This window comes from Syngnathus scovelli, chromosome 16 (assembly GCF_024217435.2).
Source record: "Syngnathus scovelli strain Florida chromosome 16, RoL_Ssco_1.2, whole genome shotgun sequence".
Classification (NCBI taxonomy): Eukaryota; Metazoa; Chordata; class Actinopteri; order Syngnathiformes; family Syngnathidae; genus Syngnathus; species Syngnathus scovelli.
Window position 1 is genome coordinate 4,862,330 of NC_090862.1, and position 19,207 is coordinate 4,881,536.

General features: G+C 42.2%; 2 protein-coding genes across 6 annotated transcripts; one reads left to right on the plus strand and one right to left on the minus strand.

The window, feature by feature from the left end:
• The first annotated feature begins 64 nt into the window (after window positions 1-64).
• On the plus strand, window positions 65-12,880 carry LOC125983704 (SH3 and cysteine-rich domain-containing protein 2-like). 3 transcript variants are annotated; one of them, XM_049745181.1, is made up of 13 exons: window positions 65-1,189; window positions 1,449-1,510; window positions 2,205-2,279; window positions 6,404-6,764; window positions 7,284-7,378; window positions 7,857-7,941; window positions 8,711-8,826; window positions 8,922-9,015; window positions 9,703-9,776; window positions 9,850-9,941; window positions 11,030-11,081; window positions 11,573-11,713; window positions 11,921-12,880. In XM_049745181.1, the coding sequence occupies exons 3-13, from the start codon at window positions 2,211-2,213 to the stop codon at window positions 12,017-12,019; spliced, it is 1,278 nt and encodes a 425-aa protein (XP_049601138.1). In that variant the 5' UTR covers window positions 65-1,189; window positions 1,449-1,510; window positions 2,205-2,210; the 3' UTR covers window positions 12,020-12,880. The 3 variants fall into 3 exon arrangements, with proteins under 3 accessions (XP_049601138.1, XP_049601139.1, XP_049601140.1); XM_049745182.2 differs by lacking the exons at window positions 65-1,189; window positions 1,449-1,510 and adding an exon at window positions 1,855-2,115; XM_049745183.2 differs by lacking the exons at window positions 65-1,189; window positions 1,449-1,510 and having other exon boundaries at window positions 1,856-2,279; window positions 8,922-8,991.
• A 3,977-nt stretch (window positions 12,881-16,857) lies between these two features.
• On the minus strand, window positions 16,858-19,190 carry 42sp43 (P43 5S RNA-binding protein). Of its 3 annotated transcripts, none has more exons than XM_049745185.2 (9): window positions 18,950-19,190; window positions 18,778-18,866; window positions 18,306-18,402; window positions 18,120-18,208; window positions 17,930-18,003; window positions 17,787-17,867; window positions 17,494-17,723; window positions 17,372-17,425; window positions 16,858-17,301 (listed from the first exon to the last, which is right to left on the minus strand). In XM_049745185.2, exons 1-9 carry the CDS (start codon window positions 19,088-19,090, stop codon window positions 17,044-17,046), a joined length of 1,113 nt encoding a protein of 370 aa, XP_049601142.1. In that variant the 5' UTR covers window positions 19,091-19,190; the 3' UTR covers window positions 16,858-17,043. The 3 variants fall into 3 exon arrangements, with proteins under 3 accessions (XP_049601142.1, XP_049601143.1, XP_049601141.1); XM_049745186.2 differs by having other exon boundaries at window positions 17,560-17,723; window positions 18,778-18,878; XM_049745184.2 differs by having other exon boundaries at window positions 18,778-18,878; window positions 18,950-19,188.
• Window positions 19,191-19,207: the final 17 nt, after the last annotated feature.

The following is a 19,207-nucleotide window of genomic DNA, read 5'->3' on the forward strand; positions in this document are numbered from 1 at the left end:
TGTGTAACTAAGTAACATTAACTAATACTTTTTGGTTCTACATTTTACAACGTTGTAGTACCCAGTAGGTCATATATTATATATATGTTTCAATACGCGTTTATTTATTTTTAGGTTTTGTTATTGCGGGTGTAGTTTGCAGTGGTGCCCCGCCCCCCGTGGTTGCATCGTGACGTCCACCGTCGTGACTGCGATCTCCTTCACGTCTCCTGAGTCCTTTTGTGTCCCACTTTTGTTTTTATTCTTCCCCCTTGGAGTGACACACTGTTTTCCCTCTTCCAGCAGTGTTTCAACCTGTGCAAAGATGAAAGGCTGCAAGGAGAATTTAAAATGTGTTTTTCCCCTGCAGCAATTCCTCCCGGCTGTTTTGCGCCTTTAAGTTTTTTTTTTTTTTTTTGGAGCACACGAGAAGATCATTTCACACCTCACAAGGCCTTTTGAACTTTTTTTTTGACGGCACTTGTTTGACTTTGAATGTTTTTTTACCTGCTGCGCTTTTAAGGCTGGAACCAACGATTGATTTAGTCATGTAATATACATTCCAGGACAGTAGGGGGCGATGTCATTGTGTAAAACAATACGATTTATCTTTTCCAATCCAAAACCATCTTCCGGTAATTAGTGACTGTATGTTTGATGCGGATTAGCGGCGAGTAGCGGGGATCTTCTGTATTGACTTGAATAATGATTTTTCTATTTAATAGTAAAATTGAAAGGGACTCGTACAGCCCACCTTTTTTAACCTGATGGTAAATTTTTGTCATTTTTTATTTTCTAAGCTTACATTTTGTTACCCGGTTTTTTTTCATGTTGGAGTTTACAGACTTAACACGGCATTGCCATCCACACACGACAATTGTTTGGAATGATTGTTTTCAGTTCCAAAATGTTCTCTCGTAAGTGAAGAAATAATGAAGGCTGACAACAAATCTTCCCTCTCTGAAGACCAAAGAGGTGGTGCTGCTGTTTGTATCTTTTTATTGGCTCGATGCAGCATGTGTCCAGCGCCTTATTGCTTCAATCTTTCATCTGCTTCTTTCTAAAGGCGGAGGGATGAGAGTGATCAATAGGAGCACACCCCGGGAGTGTGCGGTTAAGCAGCATATTTAAACCCATAGCGGAACCCATCAGCCATTTGGCCTTGTGGCAGATGCTTGAAACATGTCAAGTGCTGATTTCTGGATCCACTGTAGGTTTATGTTGGCCCACATAGGCTTCTGTAGCTCCCCATACAACATCCTAGCCTGTTTACAAAGAAGTCCTTCAAATGGCATAATTATAATCATCACGAAAATGGAAGTTAATCCAAATTTTAAAAAAAAGGAAAATATCACACTGATATTGTACATTAAATAGCAAACAAAATGTAAAGAATTAAACTGTTTGCTTTTATGCTCATTTCATTGTGCTGATCCTTCTGTTGTGCCCATCATGGCCACTGGGGGCAGTACAACAGACCACTTTTCTTAGTAAGCTGGAATCAAGTCATTGCTGAGGATAAAGAATATATGTGAGTATTACAATATTGTCTGTCTGTGTTGCTCCACCTTTTTTTAAATCTCCATTGCTTAACGGCTCTTTTATTGTAATGTTGTCTGTAGTCATCTTATTTCTTTATATTTAATTATATATCTAATTTAACATAATAAAATATCTTTTAAAAGTCTGCAGGTGCCGCACCAAGAATATGCAAGGGTCTACTTTGTAATTTTACAGCCAAAATAATGTTGCTGTAATAATTACTGTGCGCATGTTAAAAAAAAAGAAAAGGAGGCCAATTGACGGCGAGTATTTAGTGGTGCGTGCGTGCGTGCGTGCGTGCGTGCGTGCGTGCGTGCGTGCGTGCTGTTTCGTGGCGCGGTTGTAAAAGACGCCGGCCAATCGCGCGACACACACGCATGAGTAGGCGTCGCGTGCACACGCACAGATTTTACGCGCGCCGTTAGCGCTGACCAAAAAGGCACACCTTTAACCACGGTGCAACACGAGACAATGTATTTATTTTAGATTTCTCAGCTCACCTTAAGTGACATTTTTGCAGTATTTTGGGGCGTGGGGAGGCTGCGCGCAATGCGGGACTCGACGTGTCATCCACGCTTGCTGTGATATTCCCGCGTGGGTCACTCTTTGCTCACCTCAACCTGGATTTAAGTGTGATTCTTTTTTATATTCAAGTGTGATTTTTTTTTTCTCCTCCAATCAAGTTGACCATGACAGAGATCAGTGAAATGGAAAACGACTCTCAGCTTAAACTGACCAGCCAGCCGCTGCCGTCCAAGGTAAACGAAAATGAACTCGGAATAGATTTGTAAAAATAGATTAGTAATTTGGATTTTGTAGTCATTGTTGGTTATTTTTTTACTTGGCAAAAAGAAACAGTAAGGTTTCCAAACTTATTTCAAGTGTCATAGGTACTCACTTTATTATAGCAATGAATGCTCTGGGCATAAGGATACGTGTGCGCGCGTGTGTGTGCGCGCGCGTGTGTATGTGCGTGTGTTTTACCTGCACTGTGTTCTTCCACCTGTTTCTCAATTATGTAAGAGGTCACCAATGACATCACAGATCAGGGTAGTACATTTATAAATGAGATGTGGCGTCATCACACACGTATTCACACACTGCAACCTGTGTGTGTGTGTGTGTGTGTGTGTGTGTGTGTGTGTTTGTGTGTAGATTTGTAAAACTGGTCGATGCTGATGTCTTTTTTGTCATTATCCCAGAAAATACATGTCAGCTCTTTTTGAGATTTTCTGTGCCTGTGTAAAACAGTCCAAAATAATAAATCAATGCCCCCCCACCCCACACACACCACAGGATAATCGACGATGATGATCTTTGAGATTCACCTCCTGACTTCATCAGAAAGGGGAGGGGGAGTCATTCATAGCACACCCCACTGCCCAAGACAATGACTCAGGATAATCAGTAAAAGAAATCTAAAAAATCAGGCCTTGATACGCCAGGTAGAAAAAAAAATGCTTAACTTAGACTCGATTGTTGGTATGTGTGTACTTGCTTAAAGATTCATGGTCATACGTATTGAACTGTTACAAGATGAAATATCGAGATGAAAATTCATTCTTAACACCTCCCCTCATACCACAGGATAATCCCTCAGGATAATCTTTTAGAGACATTCAATAATCGGGCTTTATCTGATTAGAATTGCGAGTGTGTGTATGTGAGGAAGGGGGCGGGGTTCTTTTTCAACAGGCCGTACACCCCAATAATCCGATAATTTTTCGATATGATTGATTTAAAAAAACTTGTTTTTAAAAATGATGATACTTAAGCAGTATGTTGAGGAGCATATGAGTCATGTGGTGGTTGTGATTAGTACAAGTGTCTTATTGGAGCCAAGTGACTCCCGTCCAGTTTTGTTGCTCACCATCTGCTGCTGTGTGCTGATATTCACCAACAAAGCACTCACACGACTCATTGGTCTGCATCACAAGCACTCATCGGCGGCTTCACGATTTCTTTAGGGATGGACCATGAAGTGATCCGCGTCCAAAAGATTTTTGCCTTTTGGCTCGTGTCTTACTGACACCAAACTACAGTATATGAATCCATTTAAATGCCACCCAAGAGACGAACAAAACTCAAAATCTATTCCTTCCATCTTTTGTTGTCATGGTGGACGTGTTCCATTTCCTCTTCTATCGTTATTACATTTCCGTTCACAGTGATGGAATTTGGAATGAGCATCACCAAAATATGAACATGAAAAGCTAAAGAAATGAAACAACAAAATGACATTGTAAATAATGCATACAAGTGCATCTCCGGAACAACCCAGGCTAAAACAAGCTCCTCCCCAACATCCAGAAGTACCGTATTTTCCGAACTATAAGGTGCACCTTCAATGAATGGCCCATTTTAAAACTTTGTCCTTATATAAGGCGCACCGGACTATAAGGCGCACGATTAATGCATCATGTCAGATTTTTAATCCAAATCAAATCATTCTCCATTTTATCTTTTTTATTTCAACTTCAGACGCAACAAAATACTTTCTAATCACAAAATAATTATCCATAGTCTTTTTGATTCATGATTCATAGTCTTCAGCGGGCCACTTATGATTGATTTCATGACACAATGCTCCGGGCCAGTTTAAATTTAGGAATTTGGTCCATATATAAGGCGCACCGGACTATAAGGCGCACTTTTGAGTAAATTTTAGGTTTTTAGGTGCGCCTTATTGTCCGGAAAATACGGTATCTTGACACGCTTTCATCCAAACATTGTACGTATGCTGAGTTTAATTGGCCAAAAATGACAGGGAATATCACTGCCATCGCAATAGTTCGCTAAAATCCACCCGCGGCGTAGTTGACACCTTTTTTGTAGATGACTATCAGATGTCAAGAGGAGGCGGAGGATTAACCAGACTGGCTTTTCTTTTTTCTCTCCTGCCGCGAGTGCGTTGCCAAGGCTGGCAGACACGAGCGAGCGATCGCTCATTGCTGTTATTTTAGTTCATTGTTGGAATACAATGGGAGCGACTCACGTTGCCGTTTATAGTCCTGTGCTCGTCTTCGACGGGCTGCGTGCTTGCTTGATCTTGTAAATGGATCGCTTCCTCATTGGATGGGGGACAAATAGGTCACTGCTTGGAATATCCTTAAAGATAAATAAATCAAAAAGAGGATTCTGACGCCTGCACTTTCCTATTAGCCTGAGTTGATCATTTTCTGATCCATACCCTGGGCAAAAACATATTCAACACTTTTAACAATCTAAATATGTTAAGACAAGACCTGGCAGACAAAAAAAAATTTGATTCCGGATGGCGGCAGTTTGTTATCATGGAAATGAACACAAATATGGCAAAGCTATTTGAGATCAGGCGGCCTAGTTAGAGCGTGAAAGATTGTATCCCAAAATTACACCGCGCTCTTCTTCCTTGAGCTCTTTTGAAGTCTTTTTTTTTCCGGGGGATACCATCATCATTTACATTTGTTAACTTTTTACTCAAAGTAGAAGAAACGTGAAAATGAATGACACTAATTGGCCAAACTCGATTTGAATAATTGGTTGTGGGCGGAGCTTGTTTGATGACTCGTCGGGTGCCATGCTTTCTATATCATATTTCTGTCAGAGAGCAGCACAATGGAGCATTAACGTTGAATTATATCTGCTGTGAGACGCATCGATTTACTGAGTGTGTATGAGTATAATCGCCTTTTACAGGTCTGCGGGGTTGTACGGATGACGTGCGTATTGATTGACAGCACTGTGCGCTCTTGCGTAGCGGTACTCAATTCCCAACGTTTCATCTGACAGGTCACATACAAATGTTCATGTGAGGGGAGGAAAACGTCCAGTGATGGAGCTAATGGTGAAACGGAAACCCGAATGGAAGACTCTCCCTAGCTCGCTGTGGATTCGATTAATTGTAATTGAGATGCTCGCTTCAGTTCTGCAGTCATTTGTCGTAATTGACGGACATAAACATGAGGCTTTAAAAAGCATGGCTCCCTTACATGAGCTACTTGATTATATTTCCAATTTAATAAAAAACAGCATAAAAAAAATTTCATTAGTCGGAATAAGCCTAATTATGTTACATCATAGCATGTTTTTTTGTTTTGTTTACAGCATGCGATTACGCTTGTGTCTTCTTCCCTCATATTGCCAAAAAGCGCAAAGCTCGCGATCCGCTTATCTTGCCAAATCGATACGACCTGTTGAGGCCTCTCGTGTGAGTTTACGGAATCCATCATCGGAAGACCCCGCGAAGCAATCGAAGCTGTTTTTTTTTTTTGTCAATACGTGTGACACGCGAGGCAATTTGATGCCGTTTTGCACCGCCTCCCATCAGATTACTAACCTGGGACAGGCTGTTGATAGATGATAAAAGCCCGTTTGACACAATAGCCCCAGCGCCTCTGAGATAAGGCGTAAATGTGTGCCCACTGGCACACCCCTTCATGGGTGAGGATGTTCACTGAGCGGCTTATCTGGTTCTGTTTGCAATAAGACTGGCTTTGAACAGGGTCTTATGTGGACGTGACACCTCCAGGAGGTGGAAATGGAGGAAAAATGTGCATCATTCTTCAGGGAGGACTTTAGACGTGTGTCAACGGGTTTGTTTTCTTTCATGACAAATTGCATCGATAATGGAAGTCCCACAACTGTGTGATGGTTCTTATCCAACATCAGTGTCCCAATACTTTTGTCCACAGTTTGTAGGTGTTGTGGGTTTTTTTTTGAGATGTTATTTTATTTGAAACTCATTGTGTTTTTTTTACCACGGGGTGCTTGTATCACAGCGGAATGAAATCATAAAAATTGTTCCCAATCCCTCCCCGAAGGCTCGTCCAATTTTTCTTGCAAAATGTGCAACATTATTGTTTTTTTTTTTTTCTCATCATTTCTCTGTGTGCTTGTTTAGTTGCAGAAACTGAAGCGCTCGCTGTCGTTCATGCGCAGTAAGAGCGTCGAGAACTTTTTCCAACGCTCCTACAGCGACGCCCGCCTCCCCCCGGAGTTCATTACGGAGCCCGATCCGCCTTCGTCGCCCTCGCCGCCCCCGCTGGAACTGATGCCGACGGGCTCGCCCGTTGTGGGCTCGTCGCGGGCCTCGCCGTCGCTCTCGCCGTCGGTCAGCCCCAGCCCATCCATTGCTTCCCGCTCGCCCTCGCTCAGACTGTCGCCGTCGTTGACCCCTAAGCCCCCTCAGATCATGCACTGCTTCCACAATCACATCTTTCGCAAGCCTACCAGCTGCCAGCTCTGCAAGAACATGATCCTCGGTGAGACCATGATTACTTACCGACCGCATTCTTACTGACCTATATTTCTGCAAGGTCGAACATTTCCATTATCAAATAAACGAGGGAGTTTCAGAAATAATTCCCTCATTGTGGTCATCGTTTTGACTTGACTGTGACGCAATACTTCTATTTTGTGTTTTCTGCTGGTCCTTTTTGTATTTGTCGTCACATTGATGAATTCCCAACCACAAATTGTTCTTCCTTTCCTGCATTCTAATTTTTTTCCCCCTCAGCATGGCCGCTATCTTCTTTATTATTATGTGATGGATCATTCGGCTCCCCTGCAGTCTTCTGCATTCACCTCCTTCCCGAGCAGTTTTAATCAACACGTCAGAGAAGCCAAAGAGGCGCTCATGTATAATTACGACACGACGGGCAAAGCATAGGGAATAAAAAGTGGTTGTAAATTATTAAAAAAACGTCAAGATTGCCGTGCTTTTAACCGTGAACCATGACGTATCATTTATTTATTTATTTCTATTCTGTCTTCTCACATAGGAAACTCCAAACAAGCTTTGCGGTGTAAAACGTGCAAGCTGGCGGCTCACCTGTGGTGCACTTCGGAACTCTCGCAGCAGCCATGTCACGGGAAGGTACGACAGAACGAAAAAAATATATATACTCAAATGAAACCAGCATGTTGGTCCATTCTCATACAAAAAAGACTTGACGACATTTCACATCAACGGTACTCAAGTGGATAAAAATATCCGGAGTAGTCCAAGAAGAACGAGGTGGCTACAAAAATTCAAATGACTTGGCAGGAACAAAAGCAAGAAGCTGATTACATCACGAATGCGTTCTCCCCGCATAATGTGACAGAGTAGCTCATTTGCAAGCCAAGACGGCGACACTTATTTGCTTAATTCGGTGTGAAATGACAGCCTGGTCAGAAAGCCCCGTGTTGAAAATGGCCGCTAGAGCCGAGTGAGATGTTCCTTGACGCCAGTGTGTTTTCCATTCGATAGAATCTCTCGGTTGAAGTCCCTCGTAATGGCAGCGTGGGGGGCCTTGGAGATAGAATTAATGGAAGCTGAACAAAAATCATTATGCTCTGTGTTGTCCTCTTAGTCGGGAGCCTTCAAGCGAAACTTCAGCTCGCCGATGCTCGTCACTGAACAACTGGCCGTCGTCAAGGAAGTCCAGCCCAGTCAAGGTGTGTGTGAGTATTGTTTGGAAATGTGAAGATTTTCAGACATACAGTAATCCCTCGTAAACCACCCGCGATAAGTGAAATCCGCGAAGTAAGGTCACCAACGTACGAGTTAGCGGAAAGATGCTAATTCGCGATCGTGCTAACACGCGAAAACGGACTTCTAAAGGAATATAAACGAACATTTGGAGCAATACTACATTGTCCTAAAGGTTAAACACGTTTCCTCAATTTCGAAGTTTTATTTTGACTTTTAAATGTTTTTTTTAATTTGAAAAAAAACCCCGCGATGTAGTGAAGCCGCGATAAACGAAACGCGAAGTAGCGAGGGATCACTGTACATGCTAAATAATCCAATTACTTTTGGAATCTACCCGACCTATTCAAAATCAACAAAAGCCGACTACAAATACCACACATTAGTACACAACGACATTAAGCGTAGCTGACTTGTCCTCAAACAGGCCACCGTACTGTACGATAGGTCAACACATGGGTACATATGTCGCTCCGAATCAGGCTTTAGCACCTCGTGCTGTCATTTCCTTTCCATCTCTGCGATTAAGGGCCAAAAATAACCTACATCATAAGAAGTCATGGAAACAACCCCAAAAAATATTTAAAGCCCAGACAAAAAGCAAAAGCAGCGTCACCTTAACTTTTCTCTAAAGTGGGTCACCCCAGCCAAATTTAGACTCTCCCCACCCCATTATTCCGCCACGTCTATATACAGGCACAATAACCCCATCATGTTGTGTGTGTGTGTTTTCAGAAGCGGGGCGGGCACGGATGGACCCGGTGTACGCCGCCTTGCGCTACGGGACGTCTCTAGCGCAGATGAGCCGCTCCAGTTTCGGCAGCATGTCAGAATCGCCTACGCGCAGTTTGGTATGAGCGAGGATGCGCAAACTGAGCTCTTCAATTTTGCGTTGAGCCATCAAAGGTTTCAATTAACATCGAGTGTATGCTGTTGTTGATCAAAGGGTGAGGCGGGTGAGGAGAGGCAGGAGAGACAGTGCAGCATGGAAGAAGACATCCCCCAGGAGACAGGCGGTAATGGCAGTGTTTATCTGTCGTGTACGTGCAAAGATCAACACATATTAGCGTGTATTTACCTTAGACAAGTGGTGTCCAAACTACGGCCTGTGGGCCAAATGCGGCCCAGGGTCCATTTTTTTTTTCAAAAGTCAAAAGTCAAAGTCAAAGTCAGCTTTATTGTCAATTTCTCCACATGCCAAAGACACACAAAGAAACCAAAATTTCGTTCCCCCCTATCCCACGGTGACAAGACATGGCTCACAACAGACAAACAAGTATAACAAAAGCGTGCTGAATAAATAATGAATAAATAACACAACAATAAATAAATAAATAAATAAATAAATAAATAAATAAATAAATAAATAAATTTTTATTGGCCCACAAGAAATTTTTTAAATACAATATTGCAGTGATTTTCATTTTCCCCTCAATTTAATCAGTCATTAATTTTTAATGATCACAAGCAATAAATTAATCTGCAATAAAATAAATATCAGATTTGTTTTGATCTTGGAAGGTTAAGCTTGTGTTATTTTGTAGGCAAATGAATTATTATGTAAATTAATAAATGCGATGTAAACATGGGGACTCATTTAGAAGCGGAGATTTTTTTTATTCCCCAAATTACAGCCATTGCGAATTAAAAAATTGCATTCGACTCTAGTGCGAAGTTTAATTCAATTGTTCACATGCATTTACACACTCGAGTGTTTTCTGTTCCAGACTCTGTCGCTACTGACATTGAGATGGAGAAGGATGACGACGAGACTGCGAGTCAAACTGAGATGCCTGTTGAGGTGCGTGGATGAATTTTTCCCCATTCATTTCAATTAATTTTTCATATTATGACTCCCCCCTTCCCCTTTCCAGGCGCCCGCCAAACGTATCGAGGTGCACTCCATGCACACTTATGTGGCGCTCTACAGCTTTCTGCCTCAGGAGCACAACGACCTGGAACTCCAGTGAGTCAACCGGCATGCTATTGTTTTTGATCATAAATGTCCCTCCTACTTCATCACAGCGTCCTCAGAAGACACGTTTGGGGACTCCTAATTATGCACTCCCAGCTCGTCACTGCGCCCACGTAGCCCGATGGAAGGAGAAGAAAGATATTGAGGTGTAGGAGGCGTGTTTAAATTATTCGGCTGGACGAAATTGGGTTTTGAATTTGGTCCAATTCTTAAAGCAGCAATAAAGAGAAGTGATAAGGGAGGAAAAGGGGAGGATGGAGTTTAAAATGAGACATGCGTAGAATTGATTATTGGTATTGATTCTGTCTTTCAGAATTAATGGAGCTAACTTGACACTAATATTGTCGCTTTTGGGAGTCGAGAGCTGTAACCTGTGATTATTTTTGACAAATTGTGTGTTAGTGAGTCTTTTAAGTCGTCCGCATGTGCTGCTAGCGTTCTTTAAAGGGTTATAACTTCAAATAATTGGAGCTAATTCATTAGCCTGGTTTGTTTAGCATTAAGCTAGCGGACTGAGTCGCGCGGTTTAGCTCGTATATTGAAAAACCTTGCAAGCTGAGGTGCCACTGTAGAATGTGGCGGCTTTTCATTGGCATGCAGAACAGGTCAGATGCAGCCCTCTGTGTTTTCCACTTTGAAGCTCCACTCGGGCGAGCTGCAAAGACGCCTTTCGTACAGCGCCGCAAAATAAGCTAGCAGCTGTTAACACCGAGAGACAAATTACACCATTTTTTTTTTTGTAATTTAAAACATTTCCCTACAGTCTTAATCAAGTTAAAGATTGCAGGAGGGTTAAAACCTTCTAAAAAATGATTTTTACAATCTCTGCATTGCGACCACCGTATTTAACACGGATTGTCCTTTAAAGTTTCCCCACGTATTCCCGTATCAGTTTTCTACGATTTAGTTCTTCTTATAAGTAATTCAACCTCCTTTGTCGAAGTCAAGAACTTTTTTTTTTGGGGTGCTTGACTTTTTTGTCCTGCTTTTTATGTGCTTATCAAAAATCCGTCTTTCTTCTCTCCCCTCATCCTCACTTTCCTCCTTCTATTATCCTCCTTTCGCCTTATCGTCTCCAGCCCCGGTGATCGGGTGCAAGTCACAGACGACTCCAACGAGGAGTGGTGGAAGGTGGGTGATGCGACGAAATTAGAATTTTGGCGCGTGTGTGCTGCGGATATGATAATAAAGGTGTTAAAATGTAGTGCACCTGCTTAGATGCAAATTGAGTCATTTGCTCAGAAGATTAGTCTAAAAATAGTCGAAGAAAAATGTGTGTAGACGCAAGCAGCCTATCAAGGCCTTCATCAATTCCCGCATTTTTAATCAGCCGTGATTGTTGTGAACACATGATGCACACTAAACTCCGCCCCTCACAAGCTGTGAAGTATGCGATGAAAAATAATGTGTGAAATATGGCCGCACAGAACGTTTCAGCTGTTTATGCAAATATATTGAAAACAATTTTAGCTTGTCGGGAGTGATTAGTGCCACGGGTTTCACACAGACACACACACACGTGCTCAAATCTAATTTTTTTTATTAAGAAATGTAAATACAAATAATCCGTCAATTGAATGAGTCAAGGCTTAACGGAATTTCTGTTGTTTGGGCTCCTCCAGGGCAAGAGCGGAGACAAGGTCGGCTTTTTCCCGGCCAACTTTGTGCAGCGAGTGCGTCCCGGCGAGAGAGTGTGGCGCGTCATTCAGGGAACATCCGCCGGCAGTCGGGAAAGAGGACACATGGTAGTCAAGGAGGCGCAGGTACCCAAAACCTATTTTATGCTCGTGTGGTCGTAACCACGGCAACCGAGTGACGACGTTCTGAACCTCTGTGCCCGCACGCTCAAAAATTCCGTTAATGCATTGTCGCAATTTTCGGAACCATCTCAGTTGTTAGCAAACAAGGCGGATAGTTTCAGCAAAGCTGTTTGACGTATGAGGTGTACCTAATAAATTGCCTTTTGTCAGATCTGCGTGGGCAAACGTGAGGATGGCGAAACCTTGGTGAAGCTGAGCAGCGGCAAGAAGCGAGGCCTGGTCCCCGCTTACTCCATCGAGGAGATCTGAGCTTCAACCGGTATCGTCAACACCTTCTTTCGGCTTTTTCTTCTTCTTCTTCTTTCTGCACTGATGACGTGGACCATAAAAAAAAAAAAATGCTTTGCCAAGTCTCCTCACTGTAAGGCTCAAAGGATAACAAAATGGACTCCTGTTTGTTTACACTGGGGTGACGCGCTTCTTTCTTCCTACCCGCTTTGTTCCATCATGAAAGAAAATGTCAAAGCTGGACAGGGCAGATACGAAAGATTTTTTTTTTTTTTAAATCACAGTTCTACATTGGACCAACACAGACCGAAACATTTCCTTGTGCGTGCTATGCTCTGCTCAGTTAGGTCACAACACTTAATTAATGTGACATCTAATGAACGCCCCCACCACAAAAAAAAAAAATCCCATTAAAAAGTGGAGGTATAGATAGACTTGTGTGAAAGTTGTTCAAGCAACAAAAGCCATTTTAGTCTCATTTCCATGCAAAGGATGTAGAGCACGTAGACGTTTGTATGAGCTGAAGAAAATGAGTGTGTGCGCTGAGGCGTACGCTCAGACACTGTCTGCACGGACCCTCTGAGTCATCACCGATCCAAAGTCACCTACTGCTCGGCTTCCCATCGTCTGGCTTTCATGCGGGAACATTCGCCGGTCCCCTGTAAAGGACACCTCGCTTCCGTCCCTGCGTGGAATCAAAGCCGGAAGCCTTTCATCCTAGGTGGAGCTTAGCTAGCTTCTTCCCACTTTGACATGATAAGTATTGTATTCCATTGAACAGTCAAGACACGAACGTAACTGGATTCGGTCCGCTTGTGAACATCAATGTTTTGTCATTTGAAAATTTTGCCCCTTCCAATAAATGGCTGGAGATGCATTGCGGACGATGGCTCTTCTTATAAAAAAATACCCGTGCTATTCGTTAGCCTGTCTATGGTATTTTGCACTGTTTGTTAGCATTAAGCTAACTGGATTTTGTTAAAGTGAAGATAATACAAGTACATTTCTTTGTGTTATGTTTGACTCCAGGTCCCGGAAGGAAGAAAAAAACAATCGTCAATTAATATTGTTTTTGTGTTTGAAATGCCATTTCAGTGGTTATCGTGACACTTTTCTTTTTTGACGCCATTGGTGCCCTTTGGAAAAGACGTCACTAAGAAAATATCCTGCTCTGTGGTTCGCATCACCACCTTTCATAACATCCTTCATGTGGAACATTGCTGGACGGATTTCGCAGAAAAGGCATCATAAATGTGAGTGAGTGCCACACTATTTTTATTGTCATGCCATGAAAGTGTTTTCATCCTAAAAGTTAACATTGCGTTTTGGGACTAGGTGATAAAACTCCCTCAAATGATTTGGTGTTGTAAGGCTTTCTTGTCTCACATAATTGCACTTTTGTGCATTTTCTGTCAATCATTCCTGGCAGCACTTTAGCACTTCAGTACGTGCTAAGTGCATCAATAGTTTTTTTCTTTTGCTCACCAGTGCAAAAAAAGGAAATGACGCAAACTAATTTTTTCGAGACTTTAATTTGCGACGTTAATTCATATCATGCAAAAAAAAAACAAGGTGGCAATTTTGTCCTTATTTCCTCTAAAGAAAAACATTTAATTCAACATACACAATGTTCTTTTGGGGCGGCAAGAATAATTGCTAACATGACTGAATGCATCTTGGCGAGGAAATTTAAATACAAAAATAGATCTGGAAAAAAAAGAATTGCGGTTCATGTAATCACAGGTTCCACAAACACACGCACACTCTTCATAGGGAGATGTCGGTGATAGCAGTTGACAGAGGCGTAAAGGAAAAACCTTCCATTACGCTTTCAAGCTCACCCACACACGTGCAATCTTTTGTCTTTGCCATCAAGACATCAAGTAGTAAACAATAGCCACTTTTCTTCATGTCCCTCCCATGCAAAACTAAATTTTAAATATACCGTATTGACCCGAATATAAGACAACCCCGATTATAAGACAACCCCCTCTTTTTCAAGACTCAAGTTTGAAAAAAGCCCCCGAATGTAAGATGACCCCCCCATTTTTCAGTTTTATTTCAATGAAAAAAAAAACCTCATCTTATATTCGAGCCAATACGGTAAATCCTCTATTCGTAAAATGAAACTGAAAATTTTCAAGCTCTTTTCTATTCATGACCACTTTTTTTCTAAATGTACTCTGAATTATAGCCACGTTTAGAGGACAATGATTCCGATCTCATTATTTCTGATTAGCATTAGCCTGCTAGCCCCCTGTATACAGAGAAGAAAATGAATGAAGTCTACTTCCCTTTGGCACTAATTACAGGTAAAATAACACCTAATGAGTCTGTGAGTCAGCGGATGCCCTACGTTTGTTCACAATGTTCTCCCTCTAATTAATCTCAACTTTGACCCTGCAGCGCTCACGTTGTACACGTACACACAAACACACAGCTTGTGTCATCCTTTCAACTTCACATTGGTACACAGTTGGAAGAGAAGACTTTATAAGTGGTTCTTTTAGACAAGACGCACGACTTCATTTTAGCCTAAATGAGATAGAAAGACCTTAGTGGTTTTGAGTCAGTAATTTGGTTTACTTCGTTTGTGGGTCTGCGGGATTAGCACACACACACACACACACACGCACTGTCTCTCTCCGACATCTTTCTGATGGGCTGTAACGAGAAACAACTGAATTAGCGTGTGCGCTACTGACTTGTTTGTCTGCTTGTCAGTCCGCGTGACGTCAGGTTGTGTTTACGGGACTCGTTTAGAGTTATTTGTAGATGAATGCCTTCAAATGATGACTTGTTTTGTCGGCAGGATGACGTTACAAACCTCAAGGCTAATCTGTGTCATGGCCGTATTTTTCCATTGTATTCCGAGAGGAGAGTTTGTAAAGAATTGAGCTTCATATTGTAGGTGCCTTTACATGCCACAAACTGGCGGCGAAGAGCTAGTTTTGTCTAAATGAAGCTCCTCAACTCACTTATCTTATGATGCTAAACAGTCACTAGCTTCCACTATTGTAATTAAAATATATATCCATCCATCCATTATCTGTACGGCTTGTCCCCACGGGGGTTGCGGGTAAAAATATATAAATAAATAAAATAAAAATTCAGATGTGTTTTTATCAGCTCTATCCAGATGTAAAACATAGAAGCGGAGCGCCACAGGGAAATGTTTGCCTATTCCGTGCTCAGAGGATTCCTCGAGGCTGCTTGGCACTGTTGATAAATGATTATAATTGGCAAACTGGCGCCAGCATGAGGATGGAGATTTTTTTTTAATTATAACACGATGCTCTTGCTTGATTTGATCAATGAGGTGATTGAATTGGGGTCACATTACCGCATAGGTGAATCACAGGCATTTTTCTTGAACCCTGAGATTTCCAAGGGCACTCAAACGTCTCATAAAAACTATTTTCCTTTATGATATTTCTGACCAAACCGAGAAAACAGGTGAACCGTGATGGTCAAAGATAAATATTGATGAAGGTTACATCCACCCTGACGCCTCTTCTAAAGTCACGGAGGAATGCACTCAAATGAATACACCTAATTTATGGAGTCTTTTCGCAGGCAGACAAAGAAAGCACCGGGGTGACCATTTTGACCCAAGCGTGGAGAAGCTGTGAATTTTGAAGAGACGCCAGCGACGGTGACTTTTGATGTATGGCCGGCGTGGCGGTGTTTAACGATGTCGGCCGGATGACAAAGAACCCAAATTCTGATGGAAAGACATGATGGAAGATGATGGCTTGACAGGATGATGGATGGTGGGGATTTTTTTTTTTTTTTTTTAAGATGCTGCATCATAACAAAGAGCAAAGACCCCTGAAATTTTGCTTCTAAATTCTTTTACTTTCGAACCTAACTAAGATGGATGGAACTTTTCTGCTCGTCATTCTCAGCGGGCCACAAACTCGAAATCCACTCTGGATGATTGCGCTACATCTGCCCGTTATCATCATCAACTCACCACTGTCCCTCACAAAGCATCGATTTCGCTCCAGTCAACGACCCTCTGTTGAAAAGCTAGACTTTTGTTGCCATGGCAACTGCTTCTACCCTAAACGCCACACGGATTGTCGTAAGTAAGCTGTGTGGCGGAACAAAAAAAAAATAATATCCAGACCCCACACACACACACCAGAGATCAGGCCGAGGGTCACAAAGGTTGGGATGAAACCAGCCAAACGTTGCTTTCATGGACGCGCTAGTCGGAAAGCGATTGAAGTAGGTTAAGCATAAAAGCGTCACTGCTCAAATTAGACTGTCCTCCAGAATAGATGACCCAAAAGCGCCCACCCTCCCCTCCTTTCACTGAATGCATTCCACAATGAATTTGTTGAGTTATGCTCTCAATTATATATTTTATATTGTATTTATTATTCCTTGGCATGTCAGAAATTTTTGATTGATCGTCTGTGTGATATCTGACCCTCAAATGTCAGGTGATGTATTCTGATAAACGAGGCTCGATCACTTCATCTTTAAAATGACATTTTACAAATTTACTCTAACAGTTAATTCCAACAAATGCCTTTTTTAATTTGAGATTTTAGTTGAGGTACTAAGACATCTGCTTAAGACCATGAAATCTTCTCGTTTTTACATCTCAGATGCTATAAAGCTTAAACGTTAGACAAATTGAACCTTATTTTCCTCCAATTTCTTCCTAAACGTCTTTCAAGAGTTGCCAGTAGCTCAGAATGACAGCTTTGAATTTACTTTGTCATAAGTGGCAGCCACCCCCAGAGTGCTAGAGAAGCTTTGTGACTCAGTACTTAGTCATATGTGTCGCTTTGTTATTCATTTTTAATAAGCATCGGTGTGTTCGTCTCAAAGCAAAGGAGCGGTGCTTTCAAGCAAAAAATTAAACTCATTTATTGGGTCAACACCTTTTTCTTACATTACAAACAAGATGTTCCATTCCTTAATGACAGTCATATTTAAGCACAAATTCAAATACTAATGTAAAGCACTTACATTAAAGAAAAAAAAAAAAAAGACCCAATTTCCACCAAAGAAATCAAGTTAGCTTTGACTTAACCCAGCAGCGGCGCCACCTCGTTGTGGGTAGGTGGCGGCCTCTTGATGCTGAACAGGTCACGCAGGTTGACCTCCGGGTCGACGTAGTGCGGGATCTTGCGTTCGTTGAAGAGACCCGCCAGGTTCACCTCCACTTTAGCCCGGCGTGAAATGCGCATGCGAAGAGCAAACAACCGGTTGAGGTTGTCCTCCATCAGGGGGAGGCGATGACCATCCACCCGCTTCTGCCACCACTTTCTGGGACGGTCACGATTCTGTTCAAAGACAATTTTTTAAGGCACTTTTTTTTTTAAATACATTTACTAATTTTAGTAACTTTTTTACCTTGGGTATGGCGACACCAGGGTCATGTCGATGCAAATGCCTGATCATGCTCTCCTATGGAATGCATGCATGTCCAAGTTTAGTGTTCAGAAATTGCTAATGGCTGCCGTCATGCTACATACCCGCATGGCAAAGGTGCGCGGGCAGTCTGGGAAGGAGCACTTGTACTTTAAGAGCTTCAGGTGCACCTTGCGGATGTGGTGCTGCAGGTTGAAGGTGGTGGTGAAGAAGGCGTTGCAGTTGTCGCGGGGGCACACCAACACCGGCTTGTGCGTGGCGTGGACCCGCTTGTGACGGCGCAGTGAGTTGGTCTGCTTGAACTCCTTTTTGCAGACTTGGCATATACAGGTTGCTAAAAAAAAAACATTTAAATTGATTTTTAATTATTATTTGGTTTATTTTACTTTATACTTACACGGGTGTTTGACCATGTGCTTCTGAAGCATGCTCCAAGTGGTGGTGACCACCTTGCAGTTTACATCTGGACAGCGGTAACCTGTAAAGAACGAATATCACAATAGCTCTGCACTCATTAGGTTTCATTTAAAGGTCGACAACCTGCATGCTTCTTCTCATGGGCATTTCGGGCCATGCGGGAGTCAAACAGGGCACCGCATTCCGTCTTTGAACACCTGTGGGAGACATGAGAAAGTCTGGGTTTTAACTTTTTTCCACTGTTTGTTCAATTTGTTTGCTGTGAGTGTTTTCCACTTGGTGGACTGACAGTTCAATGCCAATATGAACTTACTTGAACTTGGCAGTCAGGCCGTGTTCTTGCAGGTGCACCTTGAAGCGAAATCTCTTTTTGAAAGTCAGGGAGCAGCCAGCCTGAGGGCACTGGAAGCAAAGAGTTTACCCGCAGGAGTGGCTGGATATGTATTTCTCAGAACTGTGGATAGAGTTTGGCCTTCTGGCTCCCTCTAGAGGAGATTACCTTGAAGTACTTTTCTTTATCACCATGGGTGTAGCACATGTGCCTCTTTAGATGGTCTGCCTGGAAGAAACTTTTATTGCAGGTGTCTAACTCGCATCTGTGAAGCAGAAACCAAAGAATGTAAGCTTATGTGCATAAACATGCATTTTATTTGGATTTTCTGACAATTATATTTTCTTGTAAAAGTCTATAAAATATTTTTTTTGTTATATTTGACCCTTGAAATTAACCCATGCCTTCTGTGATAAATTAGCCGTATCACTACAAGTCCCAGAATGCACCTCGTGCTATGACGTCATCTCTCCCCGCCTCAACTTTAGCAATGCTAGTTTATTAGCACTAACGAGACGGTAGTTTATAGCATTTTAAGACGCAACTTAACATATGAGCACTTGGCGTTTAACCACCTTGTGAGTTGTTACACTTATATGTTTCACTTAAATGAAATTTATTAACTAAAAGTGTGACTTACTTGAATTGCCTCACACCATCATGTTGGTTTAAGTGGCGACTGAGATGTGACTTCCGGGAGAATCGACCATTGCAGCCGCTCACAGTGCACTGCCAAAGACGCTGAGTATAAAATAGTAGTTTTTTTTTTTTTAAGTTGGCTTATCACACGGTTTTTCAAAACGTTTACTTACAGCTTCGGTGTGACTTGCTTCGTGCTGCCGTAGCCTGCTTTGCTTGGAGAAAGTGACGCCACACGCTTCGTGGAGACACTTGAACTGTTGGTTCACTTGTGGACAACCAGTAGAAGGTTTAACCGCACACTCGCCGCTCATTTTCTTTTTTAAATTCTAATCTTTTTTGCAGTTTTTTGCAAAATGAAACCAGCATCATCGTTTCCAGTCTTTCTTATAGCCATCTAATTGGGTAAGTGGCAGCAGCAGGCGACATTT

What these genes read in the sequence shown, in the direction of transcription:
- LOC125983704 (XM_049745181.1), top strand. Translation starts at nt 2,211, where the DNA reads ATGACAGAGATCAGTGAAATGGAAAACGACTCTCAGCTTAAACTGACC. An exon ending in AGCAGCCATGTCACGGGAAG is followed by an intron (nt 7,379 to 7,856) that starts GTACGACAGAAC and finishes TTGTCCTCTTAG; the next exon opens with TCGGGAGCCTTCAAGCGAAA. An exon ending in TGGTAGTCAAGGAGGCGCAG is followed by an intron (nt 11,714 to 11,920) that starts GTACCCAAAACC and finishes GCCTTTTGTCAG; the next exon opens with ATCTGCGTGGGCAAACGTGA.
- 42sp43 (XM_049745184.2), bottom strand. Translation starts at nt 19,090, where the DNA reads ATGAGCGGCGAGTGTGCGGTTAAACCTTCTACTGGTTGTCCACAAGTG. An exon ending in GATGGTGTGAGGCAATTCAA is followed by an intron (nt 18,403 to 18,777) that starts GTAAGTCACACT and finishes TCTGCTTCACAG; the next exon opens with ATGCGAGTTAGACACCTGCA. An exon ending in CCATGAGAAGAAGCATGCAG is followed by an intron (nt 17,868 to 17,929) that starts GTTGTCGACCTT and finishes CGTTCTTTACAG; the next exon opens with GTTACCGCTGTCCAGATGTA.